Genomic DNA, 18907 nt, shown 5'->3' with positions numbered 1-18907 from the left:
CACTTAATTAGTTAATTAATTTCAGGTTGGGATGTGGGTATTTCACGGTATAAATAGGTGGGTCTTAGGTAGCATATTATGCACGTGGGTGGTCATAAGGTTTTTTACCAGCCTACAGAATCAGCCAATAAGTCATATCGGTTTCTATTGTCAGTCAGAGAGCAGGGGCAGGAATAGGAGCAGAAGCCTGTAACCTTTTGCCTGATCTGCAAATAAAACCAAAGAACTATATTTTGACCTTTGATCCTTTTTTGCGGCGTAAACCAGAATCCACGGTGCATCAGGTGATTATTTGAGTTTGATTCACCTTTTCTTTAGATCACCTTCGACTTTTGAGTTTTTTGATTTTTGAATTTAAGTTTAGAGACAAATGGTCACTACAATGAAATTAAAAACAACATACCATTGAATGTGTCATTAAATAATGTAAAGTGGCATACCTTAAGACTTATTTGAATCTTTGTGTTTTTATTTTTTTAATAAAATTTTCTACTACTAAATGTAAAACCTCATTACAATGCATTCAACACACATAATACACAATTTTTTTAATTTCATGTTTTTATTTCAAACATGAATTTGAATTCAAAATTTGATTGCCTAATAATGCGCCTAATAATGCCTCTTCCATGAACAAACTGTTGTTTAGCACTTTTATGTTATAAAAGTGCTAATCATATGTTAATCTAATATTTGTTTCAAGACATTGCGTACCAAGTTTTCTCTGACTGTTCGTGATAGTTGTAAAAGGTTTGGTAGAGACGTTTCAATTAAAACCATGGAAAGAAATGAGACAAAACCACACAAATATATGCTTATTTTAAAGACAATTTAAAGAATGCAACACACATTGGTACAATTTTATCTTATGAAATGTTCCTTTGCTTAGGCATCAGAGTTTTTCACTTCAGTTTTTTTATTCTGCTTTTCTCTTTGTCTTTTTTCTCCCGCATCTCTTGAAACAGAAGCTGCAGCTCTTGAAGAGGATGAAAATGAGGAGCAGATCTATAATAAGGAGGAAAGCTAGGATGTCCAGGCTGTGGTACTGGTACCAGGTGAGTTTGTGGGCCTGGACCCTCAGGTGTTTGGCTCCTTTGTTCCTGATGGTGAACTCGATCCAGAAGACGGCCTCGTCCCGAGGACTCATGGGTCTGTCATGGTGGATTTTGGACAGTCGCATTGCATTTTCTTTGTATCTGTGGATGGATGAGGAAAAAATGTTAACCATCACTTTTTAAACATGTATATAATGGTCTTTGCATCGCAGTCCTTTAAAAACAGCTGTTTTTACTGTGCCCTCTCTTTTATGACACACTTTTTACTTCCACTTGAAGCCGTAATTTGAAAGCATGGCCCTCCAGAGAATTAGCAGCTGGTATAAAATCCATCCATCCATCCATTTTCTTTACACCTTTGTCCCTTAGTGGGTTCGGGGGGGGTGTTGGTGCCTATCTCCAGCTAACGTTTCAGGCGAGAGGCGGGGTCACCCTGGACAGGTCGCCAGTCTGTCGCAGGGCAACACAGACACACAGGACAAACAACCATGCACACACACACACACACTAACACCTAGGGGCAATTTAGACAGACCAATTAACCTAACAGTCATGTTTTTGGACTGTGGTAGGAAACCGGAGTACCCGGAGAAAACCCACACATGCACAGGGAGAACATGCAAACTCCATGCAGAAAGACCGGGACCGGGAATCAAACCCAGAACCTTCTTGGTGCAAGGCAACAGCTCTACCAACTGTGCCACTGTGCAGCCCCTGGTATAAAATGTACAGCATAATTTCACAGTTGTACTGTTTTGATTCTATATTTTCTATAAATTACTTAGATTTATTTTTTAGGTAACTGTGTAGTTATGATAACAATCACAAATATTGGTCTTGAAAAACATTCCCATTTGTAATACACTAATATAACAATAAGTGTGATTTGTTTCATATTTTCAAACAAATTAATATTTATTGGTACCTTCAACAGTGGAGAACAATAGCATAAGGTAACTTACGATTTGTCATTGATGACGGTGTTGATTGCATCTTTGAGGACTTCAGTTGTCATGAAGTTCAAGTCAACAACAACTGCAGCTCCTTTGGCCTCCATGTGCACCATGTTGTCTGGCTGGTCAGCGAACGTGGGGATTCCCACCATGGGAACGCCATGGTAGATGGCCTCAAAAACTCCGTTTGCGCCGCCGTGAGTGATGAAAGCTCTGGTTTTAGGATGACCTGACAGGAGCCAGTTATTACACATTTATTGTTCATTTCTGTGCAACAGTTCAGACGCAAAGGCTTTTTGATACGCGAAGGCGCTCCAGATAAAAATCACATATTGCTGCAGTTTTCTTATCAGTGTTGTGCTAGAAAGTCTGTCCAGACTCGTTTGTCACATTTCCAGTTGCACATCCTGTTCATAGCAGTTTTTTATCGCTTTATGTTTTTGCTCATCCTTTACTGTCATTGATTTTCATTGTTTCCTTGCGTGACATTGTGATTTCACTGTAAATTTACTAGTAGACATTATGTTTTGGTGAACCGTACTTTTGCTTCAAGCTGTTAGTTTTACTCACCAAGCAGGTCATTTTGAGGCATCCAGTCATAAAGTTTAGTGTTGGAACCCAGAGTGTCTGGTATTTTCCCACTGTATCTCCACAACACCTGAAGACGGAGAGCATTTCAGTGTGGCTAACAGAGTCAGTGCTTTAGCGTGGCCATCACAAAGCCCCGATCTCCATTTAGACCCGACTCCATTACACCAGTTCTGTCTGGAGGAATGGGCCAAATGTCTAGCAAACTATTTCTAGAAGTCTGAAGTAATATCCAAAAGGTTTGACCCATGCCATGCAGTATAGAAATAATTTTACCAAATTCTAGGGAGTTACATTCACTCTTCTGAACTTCAATGCTGGGGCATTTAACTTTTATAAAAAAGTTTTTTCACACATTTGTTAAAACTGCTGCTATGTAATGACATCATAGTATGAGACAAATAATATGTGGAAAAATCAAGATCCTCTGTCTTCTCCCGGTGCTAACTAGAAAATACACAGTACGGCCAAAACCAATCAGAGCCAGGAGGAGGACTTTAGCTCTGCCACTCACCCTCATGTATACGTGACTCACACCCTCCCAATTGCTCTCTGTTAGCAGAGTCAGCCATGAATGCTAAAGCTAGTTAGCATGGCCACCGATGATGGTGGATAAACAGATTTTCTGGAATAGTGAGTTGTTTCTCTGCCATTACAACATTGAGCAGCACATACATGAGGTTGATTGACAGTGCTAAGACCATCCTGGCTCTGACTGGTTGTTTCTGGTAAGGAGTGGTGCATTTGCACAGACACTAATAACAGCACTGGGAAGAGGTGTAAGCATTTAGGAAACAGAAATAATTTTAGGAATCCTAATTGATTAACAAAATATCAAAAGTTAATACTGATTCAATGTCAGAGTGAGGGAAAAAAAGGCTTTTATATTATATTTTTTATATTGGCTATTAAAATATCTGGGTTCAACGCTATTCTCAGTTTGGGAAAATTTATCTATAGTGGACAAAGTCTGTGCTACTCAGTGGTTGTTTATGATGACCAAGCAAGAGAAGTTGTACATATTGTAGTGAAAAATCCTGATTACAGTTGACATTTGGGGATCCTACTGACCTTCTGTGGAATCTGAGCGAGCGCTGAGGCGATCATGTTTGCTTTCTCTGTGGTCAGGTTCTTTACCATCGATCCTAAAGAGAAGACAACGACCCCAGCATCTCCAGAGCTCTGGACAAACTTTTCCATTTTCTGTAAAATAGTTACATTTTCAGCTTCAGGAAACCAGTTAGTTGGCTTCAGTCAGAATTGTGTTAGTGATGTGGCTTTGTTTACATCAAGATTTAAGTGTGTTTAATTAAATTGGTGGATTATAACTGCACCTTTGACAAAGGTTTAGCTGGTTTGCAGTGGATCCCTCCAACAAATTTGAAGTTGGGGAGGAGTGGGCGAGGAAAATTAAAGTCCCAGTAGGTTCTCATCAACCAGATATCAGCATTACCCATCATTTTACAGGCACTGGTGGGTGTTCCTGTTATAGTAGACAATGGAAGGGTTATGACACCTATTTTGACAAAATAACATCCACGTCTTTGTCTTTTTGTGATAATTCTAGATTACTTACCTCTGATTTCAGAGTAATATCTGTCAGCCTCTTTCCGCATAACGTGTTCCAGGATTAACTCTTGCAACGCATAGAAGATAACGTTCCACAGTCTCCCTGAGAAGTCCATCTTGTCCGTTAGTTTGCTTAATGAACCAGGGACAAAGGAAGGTGGAGCAGATAGCTGACCGCACAGCCTCTCCCAGTTATTAGCTATTGAGAAACGTAAAGAAAAGACGAGAGGAATGCCCAAAATGTCCGCAGTCAGGTCGCTGCCGATTAAGATTGGATCCGCAAAAAGCAGGTCGTAATTTCCCTCCCTCAGCTTCTTCATGATGGTTTCCGATTTCACCACTCCATCCAAAAACTTTAAAGTTATCATCATGTACCGCTTCATTAATTGTATAAATTTAATGTAAATCTGAACAGGGTTCATGAAGTCCATCTCATACATGTTGAAATGTAAGAAATCCTCAACAAACCTTTCTATAACATCCAGGGAGACGTCGACATCAAAAGGTTCATACTGGAAGCGAGACGGTTCACTGCTGTTCATGGACAGTGATGTGCTTGGCACTAGGACTGTTACCTGGTGTCCTCTGTCCACCAGTGTCTCCAGTACCGGCTTCATGTTGATCCAGTGGCTGGCCTCAGTGTACCACACCAAAATCTTCCCACCATTTGAGCTTTTTGCAGCACAAAGCAGCAGCAGGACGTAGACGGAGAGACGCAGCTCCATGGTGCATGTGACAATCGATAGACCAGCTGTGGTTTTTTTTAGCAGGTGGTTTGTGCAGATACTTATTAACCACATGGTCTCTGACTTGCTCCTCTTTGTACCGAATGATGCAAGATAACAGGCTCACCCCAGGAAAATGATTGAAGAGGTAAAGGGTTATAGCTGCAAAAGTGCAAAAAGGGCAGATCAGAGAAAATTCATTGCAAATCAGTAAATAATTAGCTTGGACAATCAGAATAGTTCAGCTTGATTATTCAGTATTTAGTTTTTCTTCATCCATCTTTTTGTCTGATTACTCAGGGATTTTAAAGGTTACCAGATACAACTTGTCACTGATCTGCTTCCAACTGTTATCGCATTTTTAAAGGTAATTTTTTACTCACAAGTTCATGTGCATGTACATTTGCCCTCGAGTTAGTTGTAAAAATATACAATCCCCGTTGTGCTTTTGTTTTATATCTGATGCCAATGTTGAATTTTTTTTTTAAGTGATAATCCAAGATATTATTAATGAATTTTCCAGGGACATAGTGTCATTTTATAGCACAATCAAGTGGCTATTTTATGCTATGTTTTTAGCTTATGTTTATCCTAACTGAAATTTGATTTTGGTGTTTCTGTTTCCAACACCTTGAATTCGACCTCTGTCTCTTCAAAAATCTCCTGATAAGTCACATTCTGTGGGTATTGAATCGTTACCTAGCAACCTCAGCTAACCCAGTGCGTCACCTAGCAACGCAAGTGGAACTCTGCATTTGGTCAGCTAGTTTCACCGCTCTTTTCGCTTTTCAGTGGCTGCTTGAAAAGACGAGTGTTTTCTTCTTGATTTACTATTCAGAAACCACTTTCTGTGTACTTGTTGGTTGCGCAGGAGGTTCCACGGGAGAGTAACGATTTTTCAAATGATAATAAAAGAATCAGAGCAACACTGCAGGAATGTTTTGATGAGAGAATGGTATTATAATATGATGTACAGCATAACACCTCCTGTTTATAAAAATGTATTTGATAAAACTGACTCTCTGTTAAATTTATGTAGCACTTTGTAATGATCAATTTTAACTTGGAGTGCATTACAGTCCAATAAAAAAGCTTTTAAACACATTAATTGAAGCGAACAAAAATCTTCTTTTAAAAATCACCAACTAGCTGCTTACTAATGGTGGCCTGGTCATGTTGAGATGAAATGTTTTTTGGCTTTAAAGATGTTTGATATTTCAAATGAATATGTATCAGAAAATGTAAACATTAGTCATGATCAGACATGTAAACATTTTTTGGTAATTAAAGCTCTTAAACAGAAAAGTGCTACAAACACCACTCTCACTTCAATTTTTCATTCAGCTTTTCTTTTTGGCTGTTTTCTGCTGCAGCATCTCTTGAAACAGAAGCTGCAGCTCTTGAAGAGGATGAAGATGAGGAGAAGATCTATAATAAGGAGGAAGGCTAGGACGTCCAGGCTGTGGTACTGGTACCAGGTGAGTTCGTGGGCCTGGACCCTCAGGTGTTTGGCTCCTTTGTTCCTCATGGTGAACTCGATCCAGAAGACGGCCTCATCCCGAGGACTCATGGGTCTGTCATGGTGGATTTTGGACAGTCGCATTGCATTTTCTTTGTAGCTGTTGATGGATGACGAGAAAAAAAAATGAAAGAGCTTGGGATATTTTACTAAGTTTAATGAATGGTTGCTTCCAAGTTTGCATTTGTGTAAATGATGCCTGGTTTTTGTGGTTTATTTACCAAAATAACCCACAAACTTGTGTTTGTGGGTTATTTTATCTTCAGTTTTTTCATTAATACATTTTTCTTTTATCAAAAATATCAAATTAGTGAAAATTTTGCCTCAAAATTATAAGTGTTTATCTGAATTATCTGACTGATGGAGGTGGACTGATTGATCAAAAATATCGATAAGATCAATACCAAGTCACTATTGATCAGTATAGGATCTATACTTTAATTTTGGGTTCCCTCTTGAAATTGTATTTTATTTTATATATTAGTGTCTCACATCTACCTCAAAAAAGATTAGTTTTTCTATTGTCTGCTCATCATGTCAATATATTAAAAGTATTTTATCGACACGAAGATGTCTACAAAACATTTGTTACAATTTTGTCCAAATTCTGTCCTACATTTCAACAAACCAATTCAAAAGGGAAAAGCAGAAGTTTAATAATGTATCAAACCTAAATCCTGAAAAGCATTTATTGGTGATGGTGCCCCTTTACTTGATTATTTACTTGATTTTGGATTGTAAAATATGCAGTCACACATCTCTACGTCCTGAATCAGAAGGCCAAAATGTTGAATTTTGATGGTGCTCTACATCATGACTCCATGGTCGTTCTACCCAATAAGGATAAATAAAGCCTGTTTTGTTACCATAAATATGATAGTTGCCACATAAGGAATGAAAATGACTTACGATTTGTTGTTGATGACCATGTTCAGGGCATCTCTGAGGCTCTCAGTTGTCATAAAGTTGAATTTAACACTAACTGCAGCTCCTTTGGCCTCCATGTGTACCATGTTGTCTGGCTGTTCAGCGAACATGGGGATTCCCACCATGGGAACGCCGTGGTAGATGGCCTCATAGATCCCGTTTGCTCCACCATGAGTGATGAAAACTTTGGTTTTAGGATGACCTGAAAACGACGTTATCAAACATTCATTATTAATGATCTTGAAAACGCTGCTGTATCAAATCAAACACAAACCAAGTTAGGGTTATATAAAACAGATTTTTATAAATAACAGAGTAACTACACACATTTACATTTTTTCTGATGTACTTCTATTCATCAAAATAATGAATATTCAATATTTCATAATCGTATGGAAAAATGTTTTCAGTTGGACCATTTGGAAATTAATCAAGTTAGCAGTGTCACAACTGGACTTGCAGTGTGGTTTGTCTCATTTATTTTTATTTTAGCAGAAATTATTGTACAATGTTATGGATGCTATTATTTACCCACCCAGGAGGTCGTTCTGTGGGATCCAGTCATATAATCTGGTGTTTGAACCCAGAGTCTGGGGTTTCTGGCCACTGTATCGCCACAGGACCTAAAAAAGATCAAAACAGGTTTCTTTGTAGTGGGTTGAGCAACGGCTACAGGAAAAGTTTTTTTAAACTATCACAAATTTTGGTCAGAATTGCAAAGTATTCTTAGCTCTTTTATTTCTTAGCTCTTTTATTTCTTTTATATTGTGTACATGCAACTTTTTATCAGTAGAGGGTACAGTTTGCAGGTCTGCCAGGAATAATGTAGTTTCTGCCTCTGAGCATACATTAACATTAACTGCCAAAATGTCCATAACTTGTTCATAACTGCCAAAATGTTAATCATGTGAGAAGACGTAATGCTTTTGTCTGTTTGGTTATTTTAATTTAAGATACCATTTTCTTTTATGAATAACATTTTTAATTATGTTGATACAATATTTTTCTGTTCTTTTTTAAAAGGTGATTTTTATCTCCATTTAAATTTTTGCAGGTTTCATTTCCTGTCTTTGAGTACTCAAGACACTGTATTTGTTGGAAATGCATCTCAGAGTACCACATTGACCCATGGTCGGGTCAACATGGTAGCTGCCATCTCCCCTCTGTGATTCACTGTGTACTGGCTACACATTGCTCTGCAGCCTTTGTGCCACTTGCTGCTGACCCAGACTTCCCTTCCCTGACTTTTGATGCCAGCAAATGTCTGGGATAACTTACATCAGAGCTTTTAGAAGTGGGGCATGCTGCCTCTGGGGGGCGCCAGAGCTCTTCAGCCGGAGCCATTTGAGGGGAAACAATGAACCAGAACAAGTAACTGCAATCATTTAGCCAACTTCACTAAGCCTATGCTTTGAAGAGACAAAATGTATAGATCTTTAGGACCTAAAGCTGCAATCAGGAAGGAGAAAGAGTCTGGGCTAAGCAAAATAAAAGGAAGTATGAACTTGATTGTTTAGGTTTGGGTTGGATCTGAAGATGCTCCACTGACAGTGTGGTCTGCCAAACGCTGGGAACTTTTTGACAGGACGCTAAATGAAGTGCAGTCACAGCAGAAAGCAGGTCATACTTTTAACACTGTAAATGACAAGGCAGCTGAAGCATCATGAGATGCTACGCATAGCTAAAGCAGGTAAACCCCATGACATCAGTGAAACGTATGAATGGAACATCAACTCTCCATCACTTTGAAAACCCCTGACTTCAGAGTTGGCTAAATAAACTCTACAAGCCTTCAACACATGATCATTTATCTGGATTTTCTTGACCTTTTGTGGAAGCTGAGCGAGCGCTGAGGCGATCATGTTTGCTTTCTCTGTGGATACGTTCTTGACCATCGATCCTAACGAGAAGACCACGATACCAGCATCTCCAGAGCTCTGGACAAACTTTTCCATTTCCTGTAAAATAGTAATATTTCCCTCATTGACAGTTGCTTTTAAATTCTGAATAATGTTTGCTGATTATTTGAATTGATGTATTATAACCCCACCTTTGGTAAAGGTTTAGCTGGTTTGCAGTGGATCCCTCCAACAAATTTAAAGTTGGGGAGGAGTGGACGAGGAAAATCAAAATCCCAGAAGGTTCTCATCAACCAGATATCCACGTTACGCAGCATCTTACAGTAGGCAACGGGTGTTCCTATTATAGTGGACACATAACAAGCAAAATATTTTAAAGCTTTCATGATAATTTTTGAAAAAGTTGAATACTCAAAACTACTAATGGGACCCTTACCTTTGACTTCAGAGTAATATTTGTCAATATCTTTCAACATGAACTGGTTTATTGCGAAGTCCTGCAGAGCGTAATAGAGGACGTTGTACAGTCTCTCTGAGAAGTCCATCTTGTCTGTGAGTTTGCTCATAGCAGCGGGGACGAAGGACGGTGGTGCAGGAAGCTGACCACACATCCTCTCCCAGTGATGAGCCAAGGAAAACCGCAAAGAAACAACAAGAGGAATTCCCAGAATGTCTGCCGTCAGGTCGTAGCCAGGGTAGATCGGATCAGCAAATATCACATCGTAGTTTCCCTCCTTCAGCTTCTTCATGATGGGTTCTGATTTCACCACGCCATCCAAAACCTTTAAATGAATGTTCATGTTGTTCTTTGTTAAATCTATAGCTTTCATGTAAATCTGAAAGTGGTTCATAAAATCCATCTCATAAATGGAGAAGTGAATCAGATCATCAAGACTCTTTTGTATGTCTTTTACTGAGACGTCGACGTCAAAAGGTTCGTACTGGAAACGAGACGGTTCGCTGCTGTTCATGAACATCGACGCACTCGGGACCAGGACCGTCACCTGGTGTCCTCTGTCCACCAGTGTCTCCAGTACCGGCTTCATGTTGATCCAGTGGCTGGCCTCAGTGTACCACACCAAAATCTTCCCTCCATTTGAGCTTTTTGCAGCACAAAGCAGCAGCAGTACGCAGACGGAGAAACGCAGCTCCATGGTGGCTCTGTGTCTGTAGATAGACCAGCTGTGGCCTTTTTAACAGGTCTACCTTGAAGATACTGATTAACTAAATGAACTTTGAATTTCTGCTCTTTATACAGGATAATGCATGATAACAGTTTACCCCTGGAAAGCTCTTAGTAAGGCAAAAGGTAACAACTGCAAAGATAACTTCATGTCTTAATGTAGATACGCCCAGTGCCTTTGCTAACCCTTTGGCTGCCCCAAGCACAAATGCTTTGCAGTGGACCTTCACCCAAAAATGTATGCATTATACCACAAACTTATTTTGTGGTGTAATATTTAACGACTCACTTAACTGTAAAAGGATTGTCCTAGGCAAAATTTACTCTGGAATTTTTGAGAATCGAGGTAAAATTCCATAAAGCTGTGTGTCAAATTTTTTAAGGACTTAAGTGAACTCCTACCTGTTATAGGCGTTGACTATAACTGGTTAATAATTGTGGGAGGCTTCAACAACCATGGTGACAACCCACAAGACAGAGGGGCAAAAAAGCTGGCTGATGCACTTCAAAACTTTGGTTTGACTCAACATGTTAAACAGGCAACACAAAATTGAGGAAAACTCTGGACCTGATTATCAGTAAGGGTGTAAATATTTCCAGTATCCTAATAATTTCTGTGGTATTTTAAAGTACAGTCTCTGTTTACTCATCTAGCAAAACAGATACAACAAAACTTTCTTTTTCAGACAACATAGCTCAAACTTCTAATGAAATCTACTCTCCCACCTCGTTTCTATGCTGTAACCCAGTGGATGAACTTCCATTTTAAAATTTCAGGCATCATTGATTTAATTGCTCCCTTTAAAGTGAAGATCGTGTCTGTTAGGAAAAGTCTTTGTGGAGCGGGAAATGAAAGACACCTTTGTCGAATGTAAATGGTGTAAAACTTGACTTTATGTTTATTATGAGATCTAGTGAGAGACTGCAACGCCAACACACAACTCCACCTGTCAAACTTGGGATGTTTAATCGGGTCTAAGCTGTTGTGGGACAAAAATCCATTGACACTGTTATTTGAAAATCCCTCAGTCAGGTTTATTTATACCATGAGCAGGATTTGAGAGTTTACAAAAGTTACTCCTGAACAGGTATTTCCTTTCAACTCATGTAAAGCACTTTGAATTGCCTTGTTGCTGAAAATGTGCTATAAAATTATCTTTACCTTTAAAAATAAATAGCAGGCTGACCGCATCAATTTTTAGGGACAGAAAAGGTGAAAAAATCAATACTGATACTGAAAATGATGCAACTGTGTGGATTTTTGCTTTACTGAAGGCCATTTCTCCAGTGAAACCCCTTCAGTGAGTTTGCTCTGATGGATTACTCGCTGGGAAAGCAAAATATAACTATCAGACTAATAAAGTCAAACTTTGTTATGCTATAATAAAAAATTGTCACCACAGACCATTGCAATTAAAAGGAAGCCAGTTTTTTTTTTTATGTTTTATTGACTTTAGCGGCTTTTATTTGAAAGTGGTTAGACAGGAAAGTGAGTAATGAGAGAGGGGGAAGACGAGTGCAAAGGTCATCAGTCTGCGAATGGAACCTGTTGCGGCCGCGTCGAGGACTAAGGCCTCCATGTTTGGGTTGTGCTTTACCCCTGCATTACCAAAAACTTTTACATCTCCAGTTTTACTCCTAAGTCCACCTCTGATCGGCTGTTCAGTCCAACGTGACATCTCTCTATAATCTAACATTAAAACATGAAAACAAAATAATTACCACAAACAAATTGTGGAGAGTTTACACAATATTTTTACGACTGATTGGAATTATGTGATTAATCTTTCTGAGCTAGAAAAGCAATGAAAATGAGCATAAAAATGTTGGTCTGATTAATAGAAGTGTATCAAATGTCAATAAATGTAGCCGTTTTTACAGCTTTGCTGAAGCTTTGCCTTGTGGTACACTACAGAACAAAAGCAAAGCACACTAAAAACGTTGGTTCAGTTTACAAAGAATAGTAATACCATTGTGTACACGAATTAATAAAGAAAAGTAGCATTTAATACATGATTTAGTATGACAGAGTGAAAATGTGATTGGGAAAATGGTTCAAGTTTTAAGCGCTGGCTCTTAAGAGAAGAAAGTCCATAAATCAGTTCTCTGTTAGAGGCGTTCTAGCTTTTTCACACTGGTGCCACATTGAAGCACGGTAGTGGCAGTGTCATAGTTTGGTAATTTCTTTGTTTAACAGGACCTGGAAAGTTGCTCAGAATTTGAGAAATGGAATAAGGAGCAAAATACAAAAACTACTAAAAAATAATGAGTTCAACACTAATTTCTCTTCAGTCCTGATTTTTTTGCTTTGTTTAAATTTATACGTTTTAAAACCACAAAACAGATTCTTATTCTGTGTGAAAAGCACCTGAACAGTAGATCTCACTTCCGTCTGTTACTCTGCTTTTCTCTTTGTCTTTTTTCTGCTGCAGCATCTCTTGAAACAGAAGCTGCAGCTCTTGAAGAGGATGAAGATGAGGAGCAGATCTATAATAAGGAAGAAGGCCAGGACGTCCAGGCTGTGGTACTGGTACCAGGTGAGTTCGTGGGCCTGAACCCTCAGGTGTTTGGCTCCTTTGTTCCTCATGGTGAACTCGATCCAGAAGACGGCCTCGTCCCGAGGACTCATGGGTCTGTCATGGTGGATTCTGGACAGTCGCATCATGTTTTCCTTGTAGCTGTGGATGAGAAGGGGAAATAAATAACTTGGCTGTTTATCACTTTATGGTACTTTATGGTTTACCATAAAGTAGGGGTTTTTCTTTCCAAGATTTTTATTTGCATTCTTATTTCAAAGGTCTCAAGTTAGAGAACATCTTGTCCAGACCCCTATTGTGATGGATCCAATTGCTTTCCACCATAACTCGTAATGTTTGAGTGCATTTGCCCACTCAGACTCAAAAAATATTGAATATGTTTCTTGTTGCAAATAAGGAAGCTATCTCTACAAAATGATTTAAATTGGATTCTCTTACTATTAATTTATTCATCATAATACATTGAAAAGTTGCCTTTCCAGGAATGCGAGAAAATGATTATTCTAAAAATCATCAAAATAGTAAAAAATAAGATGAAGTACTTACGATTTGTCATTGATGACGGTGTTTACAGCGTCTCTCAGGCTCTCAATAGTCATAAAGTTCAGTTTAACAGTAACTGCAGCTCCTTTGGCCTCCATGTGCACCATGTTGTCTGGCTGGTCCCCAAACATGGGGATTCCCACCATGGGAACGCCGTGGTAGATGGCCTCATAGATCCCGTTTGTCCCACCATGAGTGACGAAAGCTTTGGTTTTAGGATGACCTGGTAGAAACAACGTTATTAAATATGTGTTTATTTTTCATGGTGTTATAATGATGTAGACTGCATAGGCGGCAGCTCTAAATAAAAGCAAGTCATGGCTTTTTTTCATCAGCGTCTTTTTGCATTGACATAAATGTGAGCAAACAGAAAATCTGACATGGATTATAATTGTCTAATTTTAGATTTATATCTAGGCTTTTATTTTTGTCTTAAACCTTAGAAAAGGCTGGTTTTTAAGCAACTAAAGGGTTTTGTAAATAGAAACAATTGTATTGAGGTTTTTCAGAAAGGGCTTTTTCCTTCTGCCAAATCACAAAATCAGCCCTTTTAATTTTTATTGACATTCTACTGATCAAAGACTGTGGTGATATGGTGGTTTCTTTTATGCTTTTTGAGTTGGCTCCAGCCTTTGATTCAATTCATCAAAAAATAATTGATCTCACCTGGATCATCAGACAATAGACGTATTATTACAAGGTTCTGTCCTGAACTGGTGGGAGTGAAATACGTTTTCTTTTAGTTTTGTCTTTTCATCAACTTTTTTGTGGGGTGCCACTGGGCTCCATTCTTGGCATTCTTCTTTTTATGCTATATGTACTTGCCTTATGCTCTATTTTACATAACATAGGATCATGATATTATGACATGATGACAATTAAGACAAAACGCACTATTCAAAGACTCGACCTGTATCTTATGTCGTGAAGAGAGCTACAACTACTCCAATTCATAATATGTTTGTTGTCTAACTGTGCAAGTTTTACGTTATGCTTTTTTAAATAGCCGTTTAAGAAATTATGCTTGCGTTTACTCACCCAGTAGGTTATTCTGGGGAATCCAGTCATAAACTCTTGTATTAGAACCAAGAGTTTGAGGTTTTTCTCCGCTGTATCTCCAGAGCACCTATAAATATTTAAAATAATTTGTAACTTAATTTTTTAGAACAACTTGAGAAAATCAGACAGTCAAACTTTGTATTTTTTATAAGAATATGATAAAATGATATTCAGAATTTATATAGCACTACGCTAATCACTGTGGTGTATCAATGTGCTTTATACCATAGTCATATTTATCCATTTATATTTGAATTGACCCCATGCACATATTCATTTCAAACGCCACAGATGGGTAGAAAAACAACTTGGGTTATACTCATTAAGCTGAATTTAGCTGCTTGGAAGTTGAAGTTTAAATGATCTATTCTTGACCTTTTGTGGAAGCTGAGCGAGCGCTGAGGCGATCATGTTTGCTTTCTCTGTGGTCAGGTTCTTGACCATCGATCCTAAAGAAAACACAACAATACCAGCGTCTCCAGAGCTCTTGACGAACTTTTCCATTTCCTGCAAAATAGTTATAAACACTTCGTGAACCATTTAGTTGACCCTTACTCAGACTTGTGTGGGTAGATAAACCTATTTTACATCAGGAATATTGTTGTGAAGTAATTGGGTTTAAATTGGTGGATTATAACCCCACCTTTGGTAAAGGTTTAGCTGGTTTGCAGTGGATCCCTCCAATGAATTTGAAGTTGGGGAGGAGTGGACGAGGAAAATCAAAATCCCAGTAGGTTCTCATCAACCAAAAGTCAGCATTACCCATCATCTCACAAGCACTGGTGGGTGTTCCTGTTTTGCAATGGATGAGTAAGACATGGACATGTTAATCTTAAATTACGCTGAAGACTTTTAAGCTTTATTTGACATAATACATATAGTTTGTTTCTCTTTATAATTTGCTTACCTTTGACTTCAGAGTAGTATTTGTCAAGATCTTTCCACATGAACTGGTCTATTACGACGTCCTGCAGAGCATAGAAGAGGACGTTCCACAGTCTCTCTGAGAAGTCCATCTTGTCTGTGAGTTTGCTCATAGCACCCGGGACAAAGGACGGTGGAGCAGGAAGCTGACCACACATCCTCTCCCAGTTGTGAGCCAAGGAAAAACGCAATGAGTAGATGAGAGGGATCCCCAAAATGTCCGCAGTCAGGTCACTGCCAGGGTAGATGGGATCAGAAAAAAGCACGTCGTAGTTTCCCTCCTTCAGCTTCTTCATTATTGTTTCTGATTTCACAACTCCATCCAACATACTGAAAGAAACCTTCATGTTGTTCTTTATCAGTTCTATAAATCTAACGTAAATCTGAAAGTAGCCCATAAAATCCATCTCGTAAATGCCGAAGTGAAGAAACTCCTTAAGAAACCTTTCTATATCCTTCAGGGAGACGGAGATGTTAAAAGGTTCGTACTGGAAGCGAGACGGTTCGCTGCTGTTCATGAACATCGACGCACTCGGGACTAGGACCGTCACCTGGTGTCCTCTGTCCACCAGTGTTTCCAGAACCGGCTTCATGTTGATCCAATGGCTGGCCTCAGTGTACCACACCAAAATCTTCCCTCCATTTGAGTTTTCTGCAGCACAAAGCAGCAGCAGGATGCAGACAGACAGACGCAGCTCCATGGTGGCTCTGTGTCTGTAGAAAACCAGCTGTTGTGCTTTTATGAGCTGCACCTTAAAGATACTGATTAACTAAATGAACTCTGACTTATTTCTCTTTGTACCTAATGATGCAAGATAGCAGCCGTCCATTTACCTCTAATAGATTTCCTGGGCTGATCCTCAGCAGAGAAAGTTCAAACAGAATAATTTGATTCACATTGGTGTTTGGAATTTAATTAATATACTGTAATGCACAGTTTGGTATTAAACATTTATTAATCTGGATTCCTTTATTTTACCATGATGAACTGTTATCACCCATTCTTAGAGTAAATATTTCATGCTAACTTTGACATGTCAACAGGGGCGGATCTAGAAAAATATTTATGGGGTGGTAAGGAGGGGGGCAGGGATTTTTTCCCGGGGTGGCAGCATATGCCAGTATATATATATATATATATATATATATATATAAAACGTCTCATTCTTACGTTTAGCTTACACAGACCTAACACTGGACTTAATTTACTTGTTGCAAAATATTTTTAACTTTCATTGTTTCAAAATGAGCTTCATGTAGCACTGAGGTTTAAATACAATTTCTTAATATAGTATAGTTAATTATTTTTGTCTTTCATACTCCTGCTTATTGATATGCATTACTGGATTGGACACACCTATTAGTCACTATGCGATTCATTGAGTTATTTCTAGAAAACCATTTTATCCCAATGCAGGACGAGCAGAAATCTGTCACAAAAATATTCGTAGTGCCATCATTTGTTATCATGTAGCTATATCTATTAAATACGACTTAAAATAAAGAGGAGAAAACTGATGTTTGATAAATTCTCCGTGATATACAAATATATAAACAATTTTGTTTGGTAGTTCTGTGAAGATGCAAGAAGGGGCACATTTCTTATATTGGTCAATCGTTTTATTTTAAATATGCTGTAGGAGCCGTAGTTTGATGATTAGTTCAGTTTTTGTCGCTTGTTTAACTTTTAGGAATTGCAGCGGCTGCAGACAGTGTGCCACAATAAACGGTACAATAAAGCTGATAAACAGGTGAAGAACCAAACACCACTTATATTCTGCCTTTTCTCGCCGTGTCATCTTTACGCGGACCCATTGCCATGGCAACCGACAGACAACAGCTCAACAAGCAGAGCAGAGATTACCGATCAGGGGAATCAACACCAAAAAATAAACATTTCCCACACAAAAAAGTAGCAAAAACACCAAAACATAACATTGGGTCTGTTACATTATGCTGGTCAGGCTTGATGACTATATTGTCATTATTAATAAGTTTTCGCCTGAGTACAGCGGCGGTTGATCAGCTCATTTAAACAGCTGCTCTACTGATGACGTGGTGTGCGGGCTGAACTGTTTTAGTGCCAACGGAAACAAAACACACCGAACTGCGCAGCACATGTTAAGGTTATCAAAGTCAATAGAAGGCTAAAACAGTTAGGCTAGTATAACTGACCCACTGCTCACTTGTTCAATGTTTTCTGTAAGTTAAAACTTTTCCCCCACCTGTTAAATCTGAAGCCCTTGTTATCCAATTCATAGGGTTGAATTAACCGCTAAATATTGCGTCCATTTTTCAGATTCTTTGCGTGACTGTGGTGTTTTCCTGACCACCCATAATGTTGACTCAATGGACAGCAATGGGCGCATATGTGTCGCACGATAAGTCAAGTAATGTTCAGTAATTTATATCTGTGACCTTGGGTACAGCTCTAGATCCTCTTTTTACCAAATCACACAGATGAGTTCGTAAAAATGGACAGAGGCACTGCTGCAGATTACAAACAGTTTATTGAATTCACAAATTTATGAGCAAAAATAGTCACAATTTATTTTATTCTACCAAGTGACCTCTCTAAAAGTGGGAGTCTATGCTGGCCCTGGGATCCTTAAAGCTGAAAAATAATTAAAACCCAATTAGATAAAAATAGACTGTTTGGGGGAGGAATAATAAGAAAACAGAAATGCAACTAAATGCACCTAAGTGTTCCCCAACAAAAGCACACTCACGCAAAAACCCCTGGTGAAAACAGCAAAGAAAAGAAAAACTCCCCTTCCACTGATCTCAATCTAAATAAAACAGCCTAGGACCCAAGGACAGCACAGGTCCCAGTTTAAAACAAGCCAGCGGGCTACAATAGAAACTCCCTTTCCCCAAACAAAACCAAAACGAGAAGTTCTTAACAATAACCATCTAAAAGTAAACTAAAAAAAAAAAAAAAAAATGAAATTGAAACAAATCAAAAACTGAAACAGTAGCAGGCCAACCCACACACAAAAGAAATCAAGTTAAACAAGAACATTAAGCAGCCAGATAATCATAAGAAACGGCCCTTACCTTCTCTAAAGTAAAACCAGTAAACTGCACTCTTGACGTCACTAAGGTTTGTTTCCAACAATAATCAGTGGAGGAATCAGACATAAATTCTAAACTCACTTCACGATCAATGTTAAACATACCTCTGTACGAGTCATCAGCCTGCATCTGATCTCCTCAGCGATATACCGGCTTTTAAATGTAAATGCCGATTACCTGTCTCCCTCAACAAGCCAGCTACGCTCTGTCACCGCGTCTTCCATATATGGACAAGAGGAAGAAGGAGCAGCAGCACACATTCGGGGGGACAATATGCCCTGGCTACAATCCCCGGCTACATATCCATCCATATCTGCTGCCTCGCGCTCTGCCCTTCTCTCGCACTTCCCGCTACTCAGCAGTAGGTCTCAGGTTACATTCAATGGTGTTG

General features: G+C 38.8%; 2 protein-coding genes across 4 annotated transcripts; both read right to left on the bottom strand.

Annotated features, from left to right (window-relative positions):
* Positions 1 to 514: 514 nt before the first annotated feature.
* On the bottom strand, positions 515 to 5115 carry LOC145552844 (UDP-glucuronosyltransferase 2A2-like). The gene is made up of 6 exons (XM_081610849.1): positions 4173 to 5115; positions 3931 to 4079; positions 3668 to 3799; positions 2579 to 2666; positions 2018 to 2237; positions 515 to 1196 (listed from the first exon to the last, which is right to left on the bottom strand). The coding sequence occupies exons 1-6, from the start codon at positions 4963 to 4965 to the stop codon at positions 917 to 919; spliced, it is 1662 nt and encodes a 553-aa protein (XP_081466975.1). The 5' UTR covers positions 4966 to 5115; the 3' UTR covers positions 515 to 916.
* Positions 5116 to 5256: 141 nt separating this feature from the next.
* Positions 5257 to 18890, bottom strand: LOC145552845 (UDP-glucuronosyltransferase 2A2-like). 3 transcript variants are annotated; one of them, XM_081610856.1, is made up of 8 exons: positions 15432 to 18890; positions 10546 to 10554; positions 9632 to 10259; positions 9387 to 9535; positions 9163 to 9294; positions 7872 to 7959; positions 7319 to 7538; positions 5257 to 6509 (listed from the first exon to the last, which is right to left on the bottom strand). In XM_081610856.1, exons 1-8 carry the CDS (start codon positions 16140 to 16142, stop codon positions 6227 to 6229), a joined length of 2220 nt encoding a protein of 739 aa, XP_081466982.1. In that variant the 5' UTR covers positions 16143 to 18890; the 3' UTR covers positions 5257 to 6226. The 3 variants fall into 3 exon arrangements, with proteins under 3 accessions (XP_081466982.1, XP_081466981.1, XP_081466980.1); XM_081610855.1 differs by lacking the exons at positions 5257 to 6509; positions 7319 to 7538; positions 7872 to 7959; ... (1 more) ...; positions 9387 to 9535; positions 9632 to 10259 and adding exons at positions 12747 to 13056; positions 13462 to 13681; positions 14497 to 14584; positions 14893 to 15024; positions 15161 to 15309 and having other exon boundaries at positions 10353 to 12068; positions 15425 to 18890; XM_081610854.1 differs by lacking the exons at positions 5257 to 6509; positions 7319 to 7538; positions 7872 to 7959; ... (2 more) ...; positions 9632 to 10259; positions 10546 to 10554 and adding exons at positions 12364 to 13056; positions 13462 to 13681; positions 14497 to 14584; positions 14893 to 15024; positions 15161 to 15309 and having other exon boundaries at positions 15425 to 18890.
* Between the last annotated feature and the right edge of the window lie 17 nt (positions 18891 to 18907).

The sequence above is a fragment of the Poecilia reticulata genome, chromosome 9 (assembly GCF_904066995.2).
Source record: "Poecilia reticulata chromosome 9, P_reticulata-male-v2, whole genome shotgun sequence".
NCBI classification, from domain to species: Eukaryota; Metazoa; Chordata; class Actinopteri; order Cyprinodontiformes; family Poeciliidae; genus Poecilia; species Poecilia reticulata.
This window is presented reverse-complemented; position numbering and strand designations above follow the sequence as displayed.